The 16,839-nt window shown below is 32.7% G+C and overlaps 2 protein-coding genes across 3 annotated transcripts in view; one reads left to right on the forward strand and one right to left on the reverse strand.

Annotated features, from left to right (window-relative positions):
• The window catches only part of LOC126881679 (elongation of very long chain fatty acids protein AAEL008004-like), a 210,586-nt gene that overhangs the window by 120,992 nt on the left and 72,755 nt on the right, over positions 1-16,839 (reverse strand). The gene's annotated exons all lie outside the window — the stretch shown is intronic.
• On the forward strand, positions 12,759-13,313 carry LOC126882719 (uncharacterized). The gene has a single exon (XM_050647705.1). It carries the CDS (start codon positions 12,759-12,761, stop codon positions 13,311-13,313), a length of 555 nt encoding a protein of 184 aa, XP_050503662.1.

Consider the following 16,839-nt stretch of genomic DNA (forward strand, 5'->3'; position numbering starts at 1 on the left):
AGACCAGTCTTACGTCCTTATCATCGAGTCCTGATGTTTTTAGGATATCGATTAGTTTCCCATGTGGTACTTTATCAAATGCTTTCTCGAAATCAATGAAATATGCATACACATCGCAGTGCATCCCTGGCTCTTTGTATTAGAACTTGTAAACTGAAAAGTGCTTCTCTCGTTTCGAGTCCTGCTCTGAATCCAAATTGAACTCTCAGGTGTTCTTCTAATTTGGTGTATATGCGCGAATGAATAAGGAGTACTTTGAGTACATGACTCATCAAACTAATTAATCTACAGTTGAGTCCCTGAATCTATACCCGTGCGTCATTATTTAAAGCATACGAAATAAGTCGATGATAAGTCGGAAATTGAAATTTACTAAACGCAACAGCAAGTCACTTACAGTCGGAAAAATGAAAGAATACCCATGAACGATCACATCAATCACTTATTTTGTATTTGCTGTCTTTTTCTACAACAAACATTTTTTATTTATAGGAAAAGACAGCAAATACAAAATAAAAGATTGATGTGATCCTTCATGGGTATTCTTTAATTTTTCCGACTGTACTGTCACTTGCTGTTGCGTTTCGTAAATTTCAATTTCCGACTTATCATCGACTTATTTCGTATGCTTTAAATCAGGGGGTCGGCAACCTTTTTAGGACGGTGGGCCATTTTTAAAATATTTTTTTATGCGGGCCGCACATTCTAATGTGCTTTTGTATCATATATGAGTATAAATATTATTAGAAATAAATATGGAAAAAATTATTTTTTATTGACATGATACCTAATAACAATAATGTAAAGAGAACAAAAATTGTACAAATCTTAAAACGGAAAAGAAGAGTATAGAATTCCAATTACATAATATGTATAAATATGTTAATATAAAATATATCAAAATTAAAAACATATTTTATTTTTCATTTTATTCAATCAATAAAATTAAAGCGCTTTTTGCTTCTTTTCTTGACTATTGTTGATAATTCATTTAAATCTGGTTGTGCTTGAGACACTGAGATCCTCAACAATTTTTTAAAATTTTCATTTGTCAATCTGGTTCTATATTTTTTTATGAAGTTTATTTTTGAAAATGTTTGTTCGCACAAATATGTGCTGGAAAAATAGAAATAATTGCTTTTGTAAAATTTCTTAAATTGGAAAATTTGTTTTCTGGTAGATTTTAATAAACTGCAATTATTTTCTTTAATATTATTTTTATATACCTGCATTATTAGATTGCAACTCAATTAAAAGGTCTTGGGCTCACACTTAAAATTTATTACCTCCCCCATGAGACTGTTTTTATTCAGTTATCCATGTCGAGTCGGACAACTTTTCTAATACGAAAAAATTTCGGGAGGGGGTGTTTCGTAAATATAGAGGTTTCTAAACTTTGGTGCGTCCGACAACTCGAGGACCCTTAAAAATTTGTGGGACAATATTACCAGTTAATTGTAAATATTGTTATTAACAATTCTGCAAATATAAGCTTTGAGGGTATAAATTTTATGATTCTTTATGATGCATGCTCCCCCGTGCGGGGGCGCACTATGGAGTCATAAGTGATGATTTTTTTTGCAGGATTGTTTGATAAAAATACATACTTACAATTTACTGGTAATATTCTCCAACGAATTTAACAATAGGTATTTCAGTTGTCGGACGCACCAAAGTTTAGAAACCTCTATATTTATGAAAAATCTTCCTCCCGAGAATTTTCCGTATTAGAAAAATTGTCTGACTCACATGAATAACTGAATAAAAAAGTCTCATGAGGGGGGTAATAATTGTTTTTTAAGTGTGGGCCCAAGATCAATAACTCTAGTTGTCAATAATAATTGTCTAGTGCGTTTAAAATATCAAATTTTATAGTAATTTCAAATACTGTCCATTTATTTTGCATAAAAATCTTCTTGAAAACGACAAATCAATAAACTTAGAGCCACAAACTCTAAGTTTGTTGATTTTTCCTAAAATTATATTGGTGCTTTGGCGGGCCGCGCAAAAACTTGTAAAGGGCCGCATGCGGCCCGCGGGCCGCTTGTTGCCGACCCCTGCTTTAAATGATGACGCACGGGTAAAGATTCAGGGACTTTTGTTTATTTTAATGGCCTTGGCATGGCCAATTAACCAGACTATTTTGGAATTTGTATTCACAGATCTACAATCAGAGTTCGAGTTAGTAGTAAATGTAAATTAAAAAGTTTGACTTGTTTTGACTGTTACTGTTTTTTTTACTTTTTTCCTTTTTCATTTTTTATTTTTAGTCGTTTTTTTTTTGGTTTTGTTTTATTTTGTTTTTTTTTTTTAATTTCATTATACATATTACTTTTTTTGATATCATATATAATCTGTATATAAATTTTAAATTTTTATTTTGTATTTTTCTTTTTTATGTTAATTTTTTTTTTGTTTATTTTTTTTTGTTTCTTTTTTTCGTATTATCAGATTTATTACATTATTGGTGTGTTTGCAGATTGCTTACAAGTTTCATCTTAATTCTATGGTTAGTACATTCTATTGTTTAAGTTTATATTTACATTTTTTTATTAACCGATAAATACAATTAAATATTTCTACTATGCAATATTTCCCTGTTGGTTTTCACATTCTAATAAGATATGTGTTAAATCTCCATATTTACCACAAGTATAGTTTGGAGTGTCTGATAGATTCATTTTGTGCATTCTTGCAGGTGTTAGAACCAGAGATATGTCAACAATAGATCTGACTAGTCATATGCCACTCAATGCATCGGGGTGTAACGCCGATATCAAGTACGGTGGTCTAGCTATCTTTGTCTGTCGTGCGAGTGTGAGCGTATCTACCAAGAGGTGGGAGTAATGGAACGACAGTTACACAGAGGCGGCAGCCATCATATGCTAGAGAGAGAAAGCTAAGCGCCGCGCCGGTAGAGAGAGATAGATATACCACCGACCCGAACTGTTCCGCGTTACGCTATTTTTCGGACTGGCCTAATCTATTCTGTTATTATATCTATGGTTAGAACATGATTTGACCTTAGCCTATTAATAGTTTTAATAAAATTTCGGTTGGACTCTGAAGAAAACCACCTTTTTTGAAGAAGTGTGGGTTGCCAATGTTTAAAGGATGGCTCTCTTTCTGATTCCGTATAATTGGCTTGCCATTTTAATTTGAGCCAATGTTTACTACATACATCTATATCTGATACCGGTAGAATGTTGATGTCTATGTTTTCTCCACTTGATAATGCTTCTTTTGCCAAAGCATCGAGTTTTGAAACCTCGTAGTACAATTTTAAAATCTCTATATCAAGATGAGTTAATTGCTTGGATTTATTAGTTAAACATAATCTTTATACTGCACTTTTACTGTATGTAAATATTACACAGTTCTTCAATTTCTTTGTCAAAACGTGAGAAAGAGCAAACTTTAAAGCCAGCATTTCGGCTGTGTAGATGGTAGCTTCATCAGGTATCTTATATTTATACTGTTGTCCAGAATACTGTTGGTATACTGCGCATGCTGTGTTATTTCCTTTTTTCGAACCGTCGGTAAACAAATAATAATAATTAGGCCATCTCTTCTGAATTTCTACGTTAAACATGGGACCTTGGACATCACTAAGAAATTCTGTCTTGATTTTTATTGATAACAATACCTGAGGCTTTTCAGTATAAACTGGCGGAATATGACCCTTATAAAGCACCTTTTTGAATTTAGAAAGATTTCTGTAGCTTTCCGCCACAACTGGAGATTTTCTCTTAAACCAGACTTTTAGTCAGATCTAAAACAGCCAGATTATGTATATCTTTGAGAAATACTTGGTATCTGATAATGGTACGAGCTATATATTTGTCGGTAAGATACTGCCGCCGCAAATTCAATGGAGGTTCAACAGCTTCAATTTCCATTACATTTATTGGTGTAGTCTAAGATACCCAAGGCACTTCAATTTTTGTTAAATGTGTGTTCGAAGCGTTTCCATACAAGTGACAGCTATAATCGAAAAGTGGTCGTATCATAGTCGACTCAACTGTATGTTCTGTACATTTTCTAGCTTTGGCTTTTTGGGAAGTGGAATGAATATTGATAGTAGCCAGTCTTTTGGTAACTAACCAGTCTCATATATGTTGCTGAATAACTTCGTAAGAGCTGTGATTTGGTGTGTCTCTAATAGCTTTAAAATTTCTCCATGCACCTCATCAGGTCCTGGTGATTTCCCATCTCTATTCTGCTTAATGGCCATAGTTACTTCTTCGTTTGTTATTTCTGGGCCGTAGGGGTTGTCTATTTCAGTCGGACTTATTCTTTCCATCTTCTTAATTTATCTTCAATTGTAGTCAGAATGTGGCTTCGATGTCTATACAACTATGCCTGTATTGCGTTGTTTTCTGGTGTTCTGTATGTACCTCTTTAATTTTGAAGTACATATATAACTTTATATAAAATTTTGTTCCTTTCTAAAGTATATAATTATAAAAAAAATGTATAAACATTCTCAATAACTTACTTTATATAATTATAAAGTACATAAATGGCAATTACCAGGCCCTGCCCCAGAAGTGGGCGAAATGGGCGGCCGCTTAGGGCGGCAAATTTAGGGGCGGCAAATTTTAGACGACAGCCAATTTTGAAACTGGCAACTGGAAACTTGACAACGACTTATGTCAATAATACAGTTCTTAGCACAACATTGTCTTCCATTGAGGGGCGATTCTGATAAACTTTTTCATCACAACAATGTTGATTTTTTAATGCTTGTTGAGCTCTTTGGAAAATTTGATTATGTTTTACAAGAGCAAATTAGGAGAACAACGAATGATAGTAACAAGCAGCATCACTACTTGGGAAAAGGTATTCAAAACGAAATTATTCTACTCATCCATGACCAAACCAAAAATAAAATTTTAAACTTTTTGAAATCAGCAAAGTATTAGAGCATAATTTTAGATTGTAGACCTGATATTTCTGGGGTGGAAAAGATGACTATTTTTGTACGTTTGGTTGATTTAGGTTCCTATTCACAAAGTGTAAAAATTGCAGAATATTTTCTTGTATTTGTGCCTGTACTGGAAACCACTGACTTGGGACTTACAGAAGTTTTTTTGCAAAAACCGAATGAACTGGGAATACATTTGGAAGATATGAGAGGACAAGGGTATGATAAATGGGCAAACATGAAAGGGAAGACGGACACGTAAGGAGAATGCCGGAGAATAGAATACCAAGACAAATCCTCGAATGGCAACCAAGAGGAAGGCGCAGACCAGGAAGGCCTAGAAGAAGTTGGAGAGAAGGAGTTGATAGAGAAATCAGGGACAGAGAACTCGAGGACAATCTATGGAATGACAGAACGAGATGGAGATTGGAAATCGGAAGACGTCGAAGAACGTTGTAAACCGATATTATATATATGAAAGGGAAGAACTTTTTGTCCCATGTTCAAGCCATTCACCCAACTCAGTCGTGAACGATGCTGCTAAAGCCTCACAGTTTGCAATTTCTTGCTTTTCCTTAGTGTCAAAAATTTAAAACTTTTTCTCAGCATCTATTCATCGTTGGGCTGATACTGAAAAATCATATTTCTAGCATAACATTGAAGTCTATGTCCGAAACTAGATATGGAAATAGAATTGATGCAATTACTCCGATCAGATACCCAATTGAAGAAATCTGGGATGCTCTTGTAGAAATCACTCTCAATAAAAACAACGATAAAATGGTTGCTCATGAAGAAGCTCTTTGGCAAATCAAATCCGTGATTTTACTTTTCTTTGCTCTGTGGTAATATGGCATGACATTTTACTTTACATCAACGTAGTCAGCAAATCACTGCAGAGTATTTAATATGGGAATGTATCAAGCTGTCAGTATATTAGAAAAACGGAAATCTATTTTAAGTCTCTCAGAAGTGATTTAAAATTCCAGGGCTATTTGACAGACGCAAAAGCATCAAAGTTAGAAATTGAGACCCGAAAATCGGACGCACAGTAATAGCAAGAAAGAGGAAAGTGAAAAGACAATTTGGCTATGAAGCTGAAGATTAAAGTGTGGACCTAGGATCCAGAGACACGATATTAGGTTGACTTATTATATCTAAAATTACTTACTATTTAAAAATTATAGACACAACCGTTAATGCATTAAGTGATATATTTTAGCAAATTAAGAGCCATGGTAAAATTTTTGAGTTTTTGTAAGACATAAACCAAATTACGGATATAACTGCTAGTGATTTATCAGATAAACTCAAAGATGAACTCAAAGTTCTTTCTACGATTGTGAAGCCCAAGAGTACACCTCTAAAGACCCTGAAATTGATTAGAGAGTATGATTTTGATTTCGCACCCAACGCTAGTGTTTCTTTGAGGATTTTATTAACCCTACCAGTGGCAGTGGGCTCTGGAGAGAGAAGCTTTTCAAAACTGAAACTAATAAAAAATTACTTAAGATCAACTATGTCAACGTTTGAGTGCTCTAACGACAATCTCTATTGAACACAAAATAGCTAAGTCCCTGGATCTTGTAGAATTATTAAGACTGTTCCCGTAAAAAAAGGCAAGAACGGTGTTACTTAAAAAAGTAAGTGTGTAATTATGGATATGGATAGTGAGTTTTTTGATATTAAAGCATGTTAATATAATAATGTAGTGAAATTTCATGAAAATATTGCAAATATAGGTGTTTTTAAGCGCGTATTGTTCAAATAAAGTGGAAAATGGCGTATTAAATAATTTAGCATAATACACACAACAAAAAAATCCAATCTTGGTGATACCTGAAGGAAGGTGGCGAGTCATGGGTCTACCAAGGAGGGGGGCGGCAGTCACCCATCTTTCCCAGGGCGGCAAAATCCCTAGGGCCGGGCCTGGCAATTACCATCAGAGCAAAACTCTGAGGGTGATTGGGAAGATTATCCGACGTGAATTTCAGTTTTTAGAACGTAAATTATTGAAAACTTAATACCAATTGAAAATACTCTGTATAGCAGGGGAACAAGGCCCGCGGGCTGGATCCCGCAAGCTTTTTTTAAGAGCATAGGCGCAATGCTTTTTAAATGCATTAATTTTTTTCGAATCCTGAGAAAATTATACTGCCGAGGGCCGAAAGTCCCTGAACACTTCTACAATGCTTATTTTAGTAAGTCGCAGGGGTAAACAAAAAAGAAAAAAAAATAGTGTGATTTTTAATTTCAAATATCTTATTCCAAAGAAACTTTTTGTTTATTTTAAGGAACTTTTGGCCCTCGGTAATAATGTAGTCTTTCATTCTGCGTCTAAATTTTTCAAAAATATTTATTAGTTTTCTCACGATTCGAAAAAAAGGAATGCATTTAAAAAGCATTGGTCCGAAATTTTGCGCCTACGCTCTTAATCTCTTTTATGCGATTTTGTTGAAATCAACAGTATTAGTGTTTGTAGTGTCTATCTTTATTCATAAATAATGAATCTCTATCTTCTGCTTTTCTTAAAAGCGTCTGTGTGTTTAACCCGGTCCAGGCACGAATATTTTTCGGCCAGGGTATTTGTCGTCTACCAAGACCCTTTTCCTTCGATGTTACCCTTCATAATCAGCTGCTGCAACAATTTACAATAACGTACTTATCATTCATTAGTATGTGCCCTTTCTCCTTGCTGTCCTTCTCCTTTTAATGATGGCCAAAGTTGTCTGTTCCTTTTCTATTCTGTGCAACACCATTTCGTTCGTAATATGATCGGTCCATGGTATTTTCAAAATTCTCCTAAAAAGCCACATCTCAAAAGCTTCCAGCTTTCTCACTAAGTCAGCATTAACAATCCAATAAAGAAGAATAGAGTGGACATATCATTTTTATTATCATCCCGGTTTTTTATAGGGTTCTCTGCCTTCCAGTTCCCAGTTTTCAACTTGGCGTTCATTTTAAAATTTGTTTTGGCATCCTGTCGTCGTCCATTTTTTCTACATGACCATACTAGATCAGTTGATACCTTTGAATTTCGACTATGATGATTGACTTGACCTAACATTTTACCATCCGATATCAGATTTGCAGATTAAATCTTTGGTTGCTCAGAAATTTCCTCATCTTCAAAAAGGCTGCGCTTGAATTTCTGAATTTCATTTTTTATCTGAATCCCTGTTATGGCTTAATATAATGGACCATATCAAAAATTTTGTAATTTTACTGTGAACACGTTGTTCGCATGTACAGTTCCGGTCATTGAATAGTTTACAGGCTTACGTATCTAGGAGGCGGTTTTTTTTAATTATTACCTTGTTTAAACGCACCTTTTACGTCAAAATGACGTTACCAGTGATGTACCTAGAATAGGTAGATTAAAATTAAAAAATAAAAATAATATAAATATATAGGTATATTTTACAAAGTTTAACAAAATGGAAAGTATAAAAAGAAGTTTTTTCGAATAGAATGGATTATGGTCTTAATAATGAAAACAAGGAAATCTGGTTTAAAAATACCGATTTTATTTTATATCTATCACAAACTATCCGATCTTTGTTTGATTTTTCATATGCACATATGAGTCGTGTCATATCAAAATTAACAATCTCCAATTTTTATTAAAATTGAGATTTTCGTTCTCCCTTGCACTCTAGCTATTTCTTTATAGGATAAGTCGGAGTATTTTTGTCAAAGTAGACAAAATCCCTAACAAATTTATATAATAAAACTGGCATTTGCTGCAAAGTTAACAATCTCCTTGGGGTATTCACAGCATAGTTGACAATAACCAATTCAACCAATGAACATCAAGATATCCATCACGTGACTTAACCACACTTCATGTTGATAATGTTATTTAAGTATGCTTGTAAACATACAAATGGTGGTTGTTTCGTGAAAAACACAATTAGAAAATTTGGTTTATTACAAAAAATATTCAGTGTTGAGGAGTGGTATAACATATTTTTAATTATGGAACAATATCCTACTGAAACAAATCAAGAAAATTCCAGACAAAGACCTTCAAATTCGAAGAATTGGAAAAGTACTTTGAAGAAAGAATCAAGGTATGTAGCCTAAAATTTTGTTGTATATCTACACTATACAATATGTCGTTTAAGTTTAATTCCTAAATAATTTGTTTACTTTAAATAACAATAAATTATAATTTAAGTTGAATGTTAATCATTAATCCCCATCTTCACTCATAAACGAATATTTTAAATTATCTGGTGCATAGTCAACAATCTCCATATGCTATCACAACAAAATAAACAATCTCCAACGGTTCATATCAAAGTCAGCAATATCCATTATATTAATGCGATTTTCTTTTATATTAATGAGACTACAAGTTATTTACTCTTTTTATTATAGTTATGAATGTAACAACTTTGTACCTGTAGAAATAAATGTTTTAAAATTTCAGATTTTTATGTCTAAATCGTTTTTATAAATTTGCTCAGATTGGTCTAGGTGGGAGATTGTCACTTTTGATATGATACGCCTCATATATGGCTCACGTCCAAATCTGCAGCAACTTGTCTTAAAAACCAACCTTCTTCGAGTTTGGCAATTGCGCTTGCTTTTGCGCATCATTCAAATTTATTGTAACCATTTTGGATGAGTTTGATATCATTATTTTATTTTTCAACACTCTCGAAATTTTTGACAAGCACTGACTTTTTGAAATTTTTTGATTTTGATATTTATCAAATCCGTACGACACTGCAAATTTACAGTATTACAATATAAAAACTAAGGTGTAAACTATTCAGTGATCGTAACTGTACATACACACAAGTAATAATTGATTATTACTATTATTTATTATTAACAGTCAAATGTATTTGTCCAAATGCTTTAAAATGATACTTATAGTATTTATGTCAAAAAACTTTCTTGGGCGGAGAAAAACCTCCACGAAAAACATTAGCGTGTGCGCAGCGTACATACTGGGTATAGGTCTCCGGCCCGGGAGATTTTTTGAAAATTTCATTTTGGCCCGCGCTTAAAAGTATTTGCCCACCCCTACTGTATAGTTTTGTTAGAATGTTGCTGAGTAATGAACTTTTACATTTTAATAGTTGATGAAATCATTATCAAGGCCGAAAACATATTCTTTATAGCAGAAAAAAAGAAAAATCCAAAATTTCTGCATGAAAATCAGTAAGAATAGTAAAAATGCAAGGTAATAGTAACAATAGACGAACTATTAACCTTTTTTGAAATTCTCTTACACGTGAATGATGTACGACAGTCAAGGACGCATGAATACTGGCAAAATGATCTATTATTCAACATCAAAAGACCCGCATTAGACATATATACTTGCCGACTAATCCTAAGCGTATTGTTCAAAAATTTGCTGATTATACCGGAATTATAGACAATATCGACGGTAAAGGACATTCACAAAAAGAATGTGTGTGTACTTTGTACGCACGTAAGTTATATTTCTATTACCTATGTGATTTCTACGAAATTGATATATGTACTTTAAACAGTTTATTTATATTTTATTTAAATATTAAACTAATTTTAATACTTATTACAAAAAAAGTAATAAGTAAACAGTAATAAGTAAAAGTAATAAGTAAATAGAGCTAAAGCTCTATCCCATAGTGTCTTACTATCGATTTTGCGAAAGGTTTTCACCTCTGCTGTTTCTAGCATTATTTTTGTCCTTTTTGTATCAGGTCGTGTTTCTGCCGCGTATGTCATTATTGATCTGATGACTGTTTTGTAAATTTTGCCTTTCACTTCTTTTCCGATATTTTTATTTCTCTATATCAGCGGTTCTCAATCTGTGGTACATGTACCACTGGTGGTACATTACATTATTTGCGGTGGTACACAAAACGCAAAAGCGTCAAAATCACCACTATTACAGTTAATTAGATTACCTATCTAGATAGGTAGTTATTTCAGTTAGGTGGTACCAAAAATATTAAAAAGTATTTTGTGGTACATGACTCAAAAAGATTGAGAACCACTGCTCTATATTGTTTCATTCGGGCAACCTGCGGCTCTGTTTGCTTTATTCACTGGATCTTCCACTTCTGTTTCGGACTTTCCGTGGCTAGATAATGTGATGCCTAGATATTTAAACTTCATGACTTGTTCTATTGCACTTGCATCTTATTAGATTTGCTGTTATAGCCATGCATTTGATCTTTATGGAGAAATTAACATGTTACATTTTCTAGCGGTTATATTAAATTGGTGCAGCATACATTGTAAATCGTCTTTACTTTGAAAGATTAGTATTGCGTCATCTGCATAGTAGATTATTTTAAGTTGTTTTTCTCCTATTTCGTATCCTTTTTTTATTATTTCATCCATAATCAAGTTGAACAATAGATGATTCAGGGAGTCTCCCTGACTTATCCCACTGCCAGCTTCAGCTTCAATTGGGTCAGTTAGTTCTTCTACTTTTACTTTTAGTTAGGTTGAAGTTTAGGTAATATTATCGGTCATAATACCCGTTTGCGCGCCACCGGTGAATATTCAATTCTTAATTGTATGTCAAAAAATGTGCAATAACTACGTCTTAAAAACCCACTAAATTTGATTTGCACATCTCAACTGGTTCTAAAGCAATAAGTTCGCGGAACCTTAAGTTCGTTTTACGGCTACTGCTAAAATTGAACATCCCGTATCTCGGAAACGAAGCGTGTGCGGACATATGATTGTAAAGCAAATTGTCATTATTTTCTCATGTACAATAACCCCGTAAAGTTTTGTGCAAATATTTTAGAAACACCCTGTACTGATGACGAACATGGCCAGTTGTTAAAGTACCTAAATTTTTTATTATCCAACATAAGCGAATGAATCGAAAGACAAAATGTTAAGAAAACCTGAGGCTATAGTTGAGTTTTAATTTCAGTATTTTATAAATGCTAAAATAGTCCACAGGGTGATGCGAACTTTGAGAAAAAAACACAGTTTGATTCGTACACCCGGTATACAATGATAGTTTGACTATCTAGCAACAATATTATTACAGAGATATTGTCAATGAATAAGGCTATAACGTGGTAAAAAATCACTTAAATCGGACAACAGGTTTAGGAAATTCGAGACATCAAAAATGACCAAATTTTTAGTGGATCGATTTTTTTGCACCGCAGTGTAGATTAAAAAACAAAAATTGTGTCAGTTTTTTTTATTGGTTTTTTGAATTGCAAAATGCATGTGCATTTAGGGTGGGCCGATTTTTCGAAATTACTAAAATGGTAAAATGCAATTGAAAAAAGTTGAAGTGTATAAAAACAAAATTTTTGATATTAAATATTAATAAAAAAAAATTATTTTGAACTGCCACATAAATGTCAAAAATCTAAATTTTTATATTAAAAATATTAAATTTTGCATTTTACCACTTTGTTAAATAATTAAAACTAAAAGTTTTTTACAATAAAGTTTTTGTATATTTTTAATATTTCAACTGCCACAAGGACATTATGTTAAAACTAAATTACGCGATCATTACGTGAAGCGACGCCACTGACTTGGCTGTCCGATGTTTTCGGACCGATCGTAATGTTTTATCGATTTGAGACAAAGAGGTATTCTTTCATTTGGGAATGAATCAGTTTTCGACTAACAACCACGGAATACAGTCGTATTAGTCGTCGTATCTCTTGATCTTTTACGTCGTAATATAAGTTTGTTTATATGTTTATGTTTACCGATAAAATGGCGCGTAACACCAGAAGCGAGTTAAAGTGTCCTATATTTGGAGCGTCCAATAATATAAACGAAACAGTTTTACCAACATATGAAGATATGAACACTTACTTCAACTACTATGTTGAACATGACACCGATTGCAACAAATCCACAACAAACCGCAACTGACTCAAGTCAAATTGTAGCAAAGAAAATTCAGGAAATTTGGAGTCGTGCTTCAATTCCAACCATTCAGCAGTGCAGTATTATAAAGCGAATAACAAGTTATCGTCTTAAAATTAGAAATTTACTAAAACCTTATAAACAACGCAGTGGTGTTGCAAGTTATAAAAAACAGTTAAATGATTTCAGAACACAATCCAAAGTACTATTTGATGTGGCTGCTTGTAAATGTCTAGATTTAAATAATTGTTCTTGCGATAAAGTATTTAAAGTGCCAGCAGCCGAACGACCATTTTTAGAAGACCAAAGAACTCAAAGACGAATGGTAATTGGTGCCATAGATATAACAATGTCCAAAAAGTTACAGAACCGAGAGGAGAGAAATTTATTGCAAATTCAAAAACAATTAAATGAGAATGTTGTTCACCTGTGCTTGCAAGAACACTCGATCGTTTTGGTATTTCTGATCGAGCTGGTGCTGCAGTCGCTTCAGCAGTACTACAAGACGTCGGTATTATAAATATGGAAGATAATAGCAACATTATAAATAAGAACAAAATTCGTCGTGCTAGAACAAAGAAACGTGCCCTTCTTGAAATGGACGATTCTTCACAGTTACGTGGCTTTTTTTTTCGATGGTCGCAAGGATAATACGTTAAAAATGGAAGATAATCGTCGAAAGTTAATTCGAGAAGAACATATTACAATCTTAAAAATGCCTGAGTCGACTCATCTGGCGCATGTTACTCCTGATTCTGGTACTGCTGTGAACATTTTAAAAAGCATTTTAAAATATTTTGATGACTCTGACGTATCCACAGATGTCTTAAGAGTAATAGGGTGTGATGGGACGAATGTTAATGTTGGAAAGTTTAATGGTGTTATTGTGCAATTAGAAAAACATTTAAATCGCCCGTTGCAGTGGCTTTTTTGCCAGCTGCACTGTAATGAATTACCTTTGCGACACCTTATAAATTTCCTTGATGGAACAACTGGATGGAACAACTGGACCTCGTCACTTTAACGGACCTATAGGACAAGCACTCATTGGATGTGAAAATTTACCTGTATCAACAATATCTTCTTGACATGTGTGTTGCAATCTCAGATGGAAGTATTGACAACAAACTTTCTAAACGGTGCCCAGGTAAAATAGTGCATTCCCGCTGGTTAACATTGGCTAACCGTATACTACGTTTATATGTTTCCACTGTGGTTCCATCAGATAATTTGATTACCTTAGCAACCTTTATTTTAAAAGTGTATGCTCCAGTATGGTTCCTTATAAAAACCAGACCGTCCTGCCTACATGGAGCCTTTAATTTTTGAAAAATGATTCAGTTATCTAGGTATTTACCACAACCCCTAAAGGATGTAATGGCTCCAGTTCTATTGCGAAATAGTTTTTTTGCACATCCAGAAAATATGCTACTTGGAATGTTAGGAGATCCAAGAAAACATATTAGAGAGCTTGCTGTGCGCCGTATTTTTAAAGCTCGAACAAGTAACATAAACCAGCGACTACGAACATTTGAGGTACCACCTGTGCTTAATATGAACGCTATGGATTATATCGATATCATAAATTGGAGTACAATACCCTTAACTGAACCACCATTAACAATTGGAAGTTCGAATGAAACTTTACAGGAAATTGTGGTTAATCCGGAGACATCAGCACTGTTATCGGAGCTTAAGTTACATCCGTCTCACACGCAAGCCGTTGAACGCATGATTAAACTTGTGACAGAAGCTTCAGCAAAAGTTTGTGGTGCTGATAGCAGAGATGGTTTGAATAGAACCAAACTGGAATCACACCGAATTATGCCTTCTTTTAGGTCAAAAAAAGATTATAAGTTGTAAGAACAGTTGTTTGTTTAATTTAAGCATAAAATTTATTTTTAATGATTTAATGATTTTTTTTTAATATTAATGTAAATTACGTTGTGGCAGTTAAAATATTAAAAGTAAAAACATGAATAATTAACAACATTTGTTTCATTCTATGTATTACAACATTTTCGGATATGCAAGTTGTAAAACTAGTAAAATTTTAAATTCAAAATTTTAGTGATCTTGTGGCAGTTCAAAACAGCAAAATATGAAAAAATTTATTTTTACAAAAAAAATTGTTTTCCTACTCCACATGTTTTTTGGATTGCAAAATCTGAAATCAAAATATTTTTGAATTCAAAATTTTAGTGACCTTGTGGCAGTTCAAAACAGCAAAATATGAAAAAAATTATTTTTACAAAAAAAATTGTTTTCCTACTCCACATGTTTATTTGGATTGCAAAATCTGAAATTAAAATATTTTTGAATTTCGTATACAAATCGGCCTACCCTAAATGTGCATTGTCCACTTGATTATTTTTTCCGCAGGAATGTTCGAAAGACAAAATCCGCATTCAAAAGATTCCTCGACTATTTTATAAGGTACTTACTAAGCAAAAATATTCACTTTATTGAATTGTAGATAAGTACAAAACTGGTAAATTGAATGTACATAATTATTTAAATTTTTGTTCGTTTTTTTTTGTAAAAATTTGTTTTTGGGTGTTTAAACATTTTTGTCCCTTATCTGTTTCATAATTTAGAGAAGAATATATTAGCCTCTTTTTAACTAAAAAAAACCTGATTTTACATGTGAAAAAATTATCAGGGATAAATATTATTTTATACATATGTGGTTAAACCACAATTACAGGGTACAATGGGACAATTTAATATAATATTACTATTTACCTTTTAGTATGTAATCAAAAGTTTAAAATAGCAGTTTTTCAATTTTGGTCCGATTATTTCTTGCTTCGGAAATTTCAAAATAAGGCTAAAATTTCGAAAATCAAAAATTTGCTATAATTTTTGCAAAATAAATTTAGGACTTTGATATTGTTTCTCTAATTTCTTCTTCGGTAAGGAGTGACTGCCGATCATTTTTGTTCATTTGAACTATGGAAGTCTGCATCAGGTTTTCATGATTGCCATTAAGAAGTTCCTGTTCATTGCCACTAATTACAGAACCATCCCCAGCTTTACATGCTATTATTCTGAGTTTGAATTCTTTTCTATGCTCATGGAGGTTGACAGTCTCGTTTAGAAGGTTTTCCTACGGATCTTACTTTTTCCTTCTAATATTGTACAAAGTAAAAACATATTTTACAAAAAAAAAAAATTGGAAAAAAACTAAAAACTCAAATATACGTCCATCAAGTTAGCAGAACACAGTTATTCTTATACCATAATTAAGTGTAAATTAAATGCAAAAATGTTCCACGAAAAAATGTATTGCTCTTTTCTTTTAAAAGTTATCGCATGTTCTGCTAACTTAATAATGAAGCTAGCAGAACAGTAGTTCAAAAATTGATAAATCATTTATAATTGAACGCCAAAGTATTCTCTGAATTAAATTCAAATTTAATGTTCCAAGAAAAAATTTATTGCTCTTCTTGAAACGTTATCGCATGTTCTGCTAACTTGATAATCAAGCTAGCAGAACAGTAGTTCAAAAATTTGATAAATCATTTATTATTGAATGTCAAAGTATTCTCTGAATTAAATGCAAATTTAATGTTCCAAAGAAAAATTTATTGCTCTTCTTATTTAAAAGTTATCGCATGTTCTGCTCACTTGATAATGAAGCTAGCAGAACAGTAGTTAAAAAATTGATAAATCATTTATAATTGAATGCCAAAGTATTATCAGTAGTAATTGCACAAGAGCTCTTAAAATATTGAATTTTTCCCGAGTGACACTTTGACAGTTGTATGTCAAAGTAAATTATGTCATATCACGAGGGCAAAAATTATATATTAATTTTAGAGATCGAGTGCAATTTGTTGCGATTATTTCATGAATAAAACTGTCCAAAACCAAAATTTTATTGTAATTTATTTATGTAAGTACAAATTAGTACAATTAAACACACAGTTGTTATAAATATTTTACGGTTGAAAGTCATCACTTTTATAATTTTTAAAACATTAATTGTCATTAATGTCACTGAATGTTTTTTCATAGCAACGAAGGGCATCTGACTTAATATA

The sequence above is a fragment of the Diabrotica virgifera genome, chromosome 3 (assembly GCF_917563875.1).
Source record: "Diabrotica virgifera virgifera chromosome 3, PGI_DIABVI_V3a".
Taxonomy (NCBI): Eukaryota; Metazoa; Arthropoda; class Insecta; order Coleoptera; family Chrysomelidae; genus Diabrotica; species Diabrotica virgifera.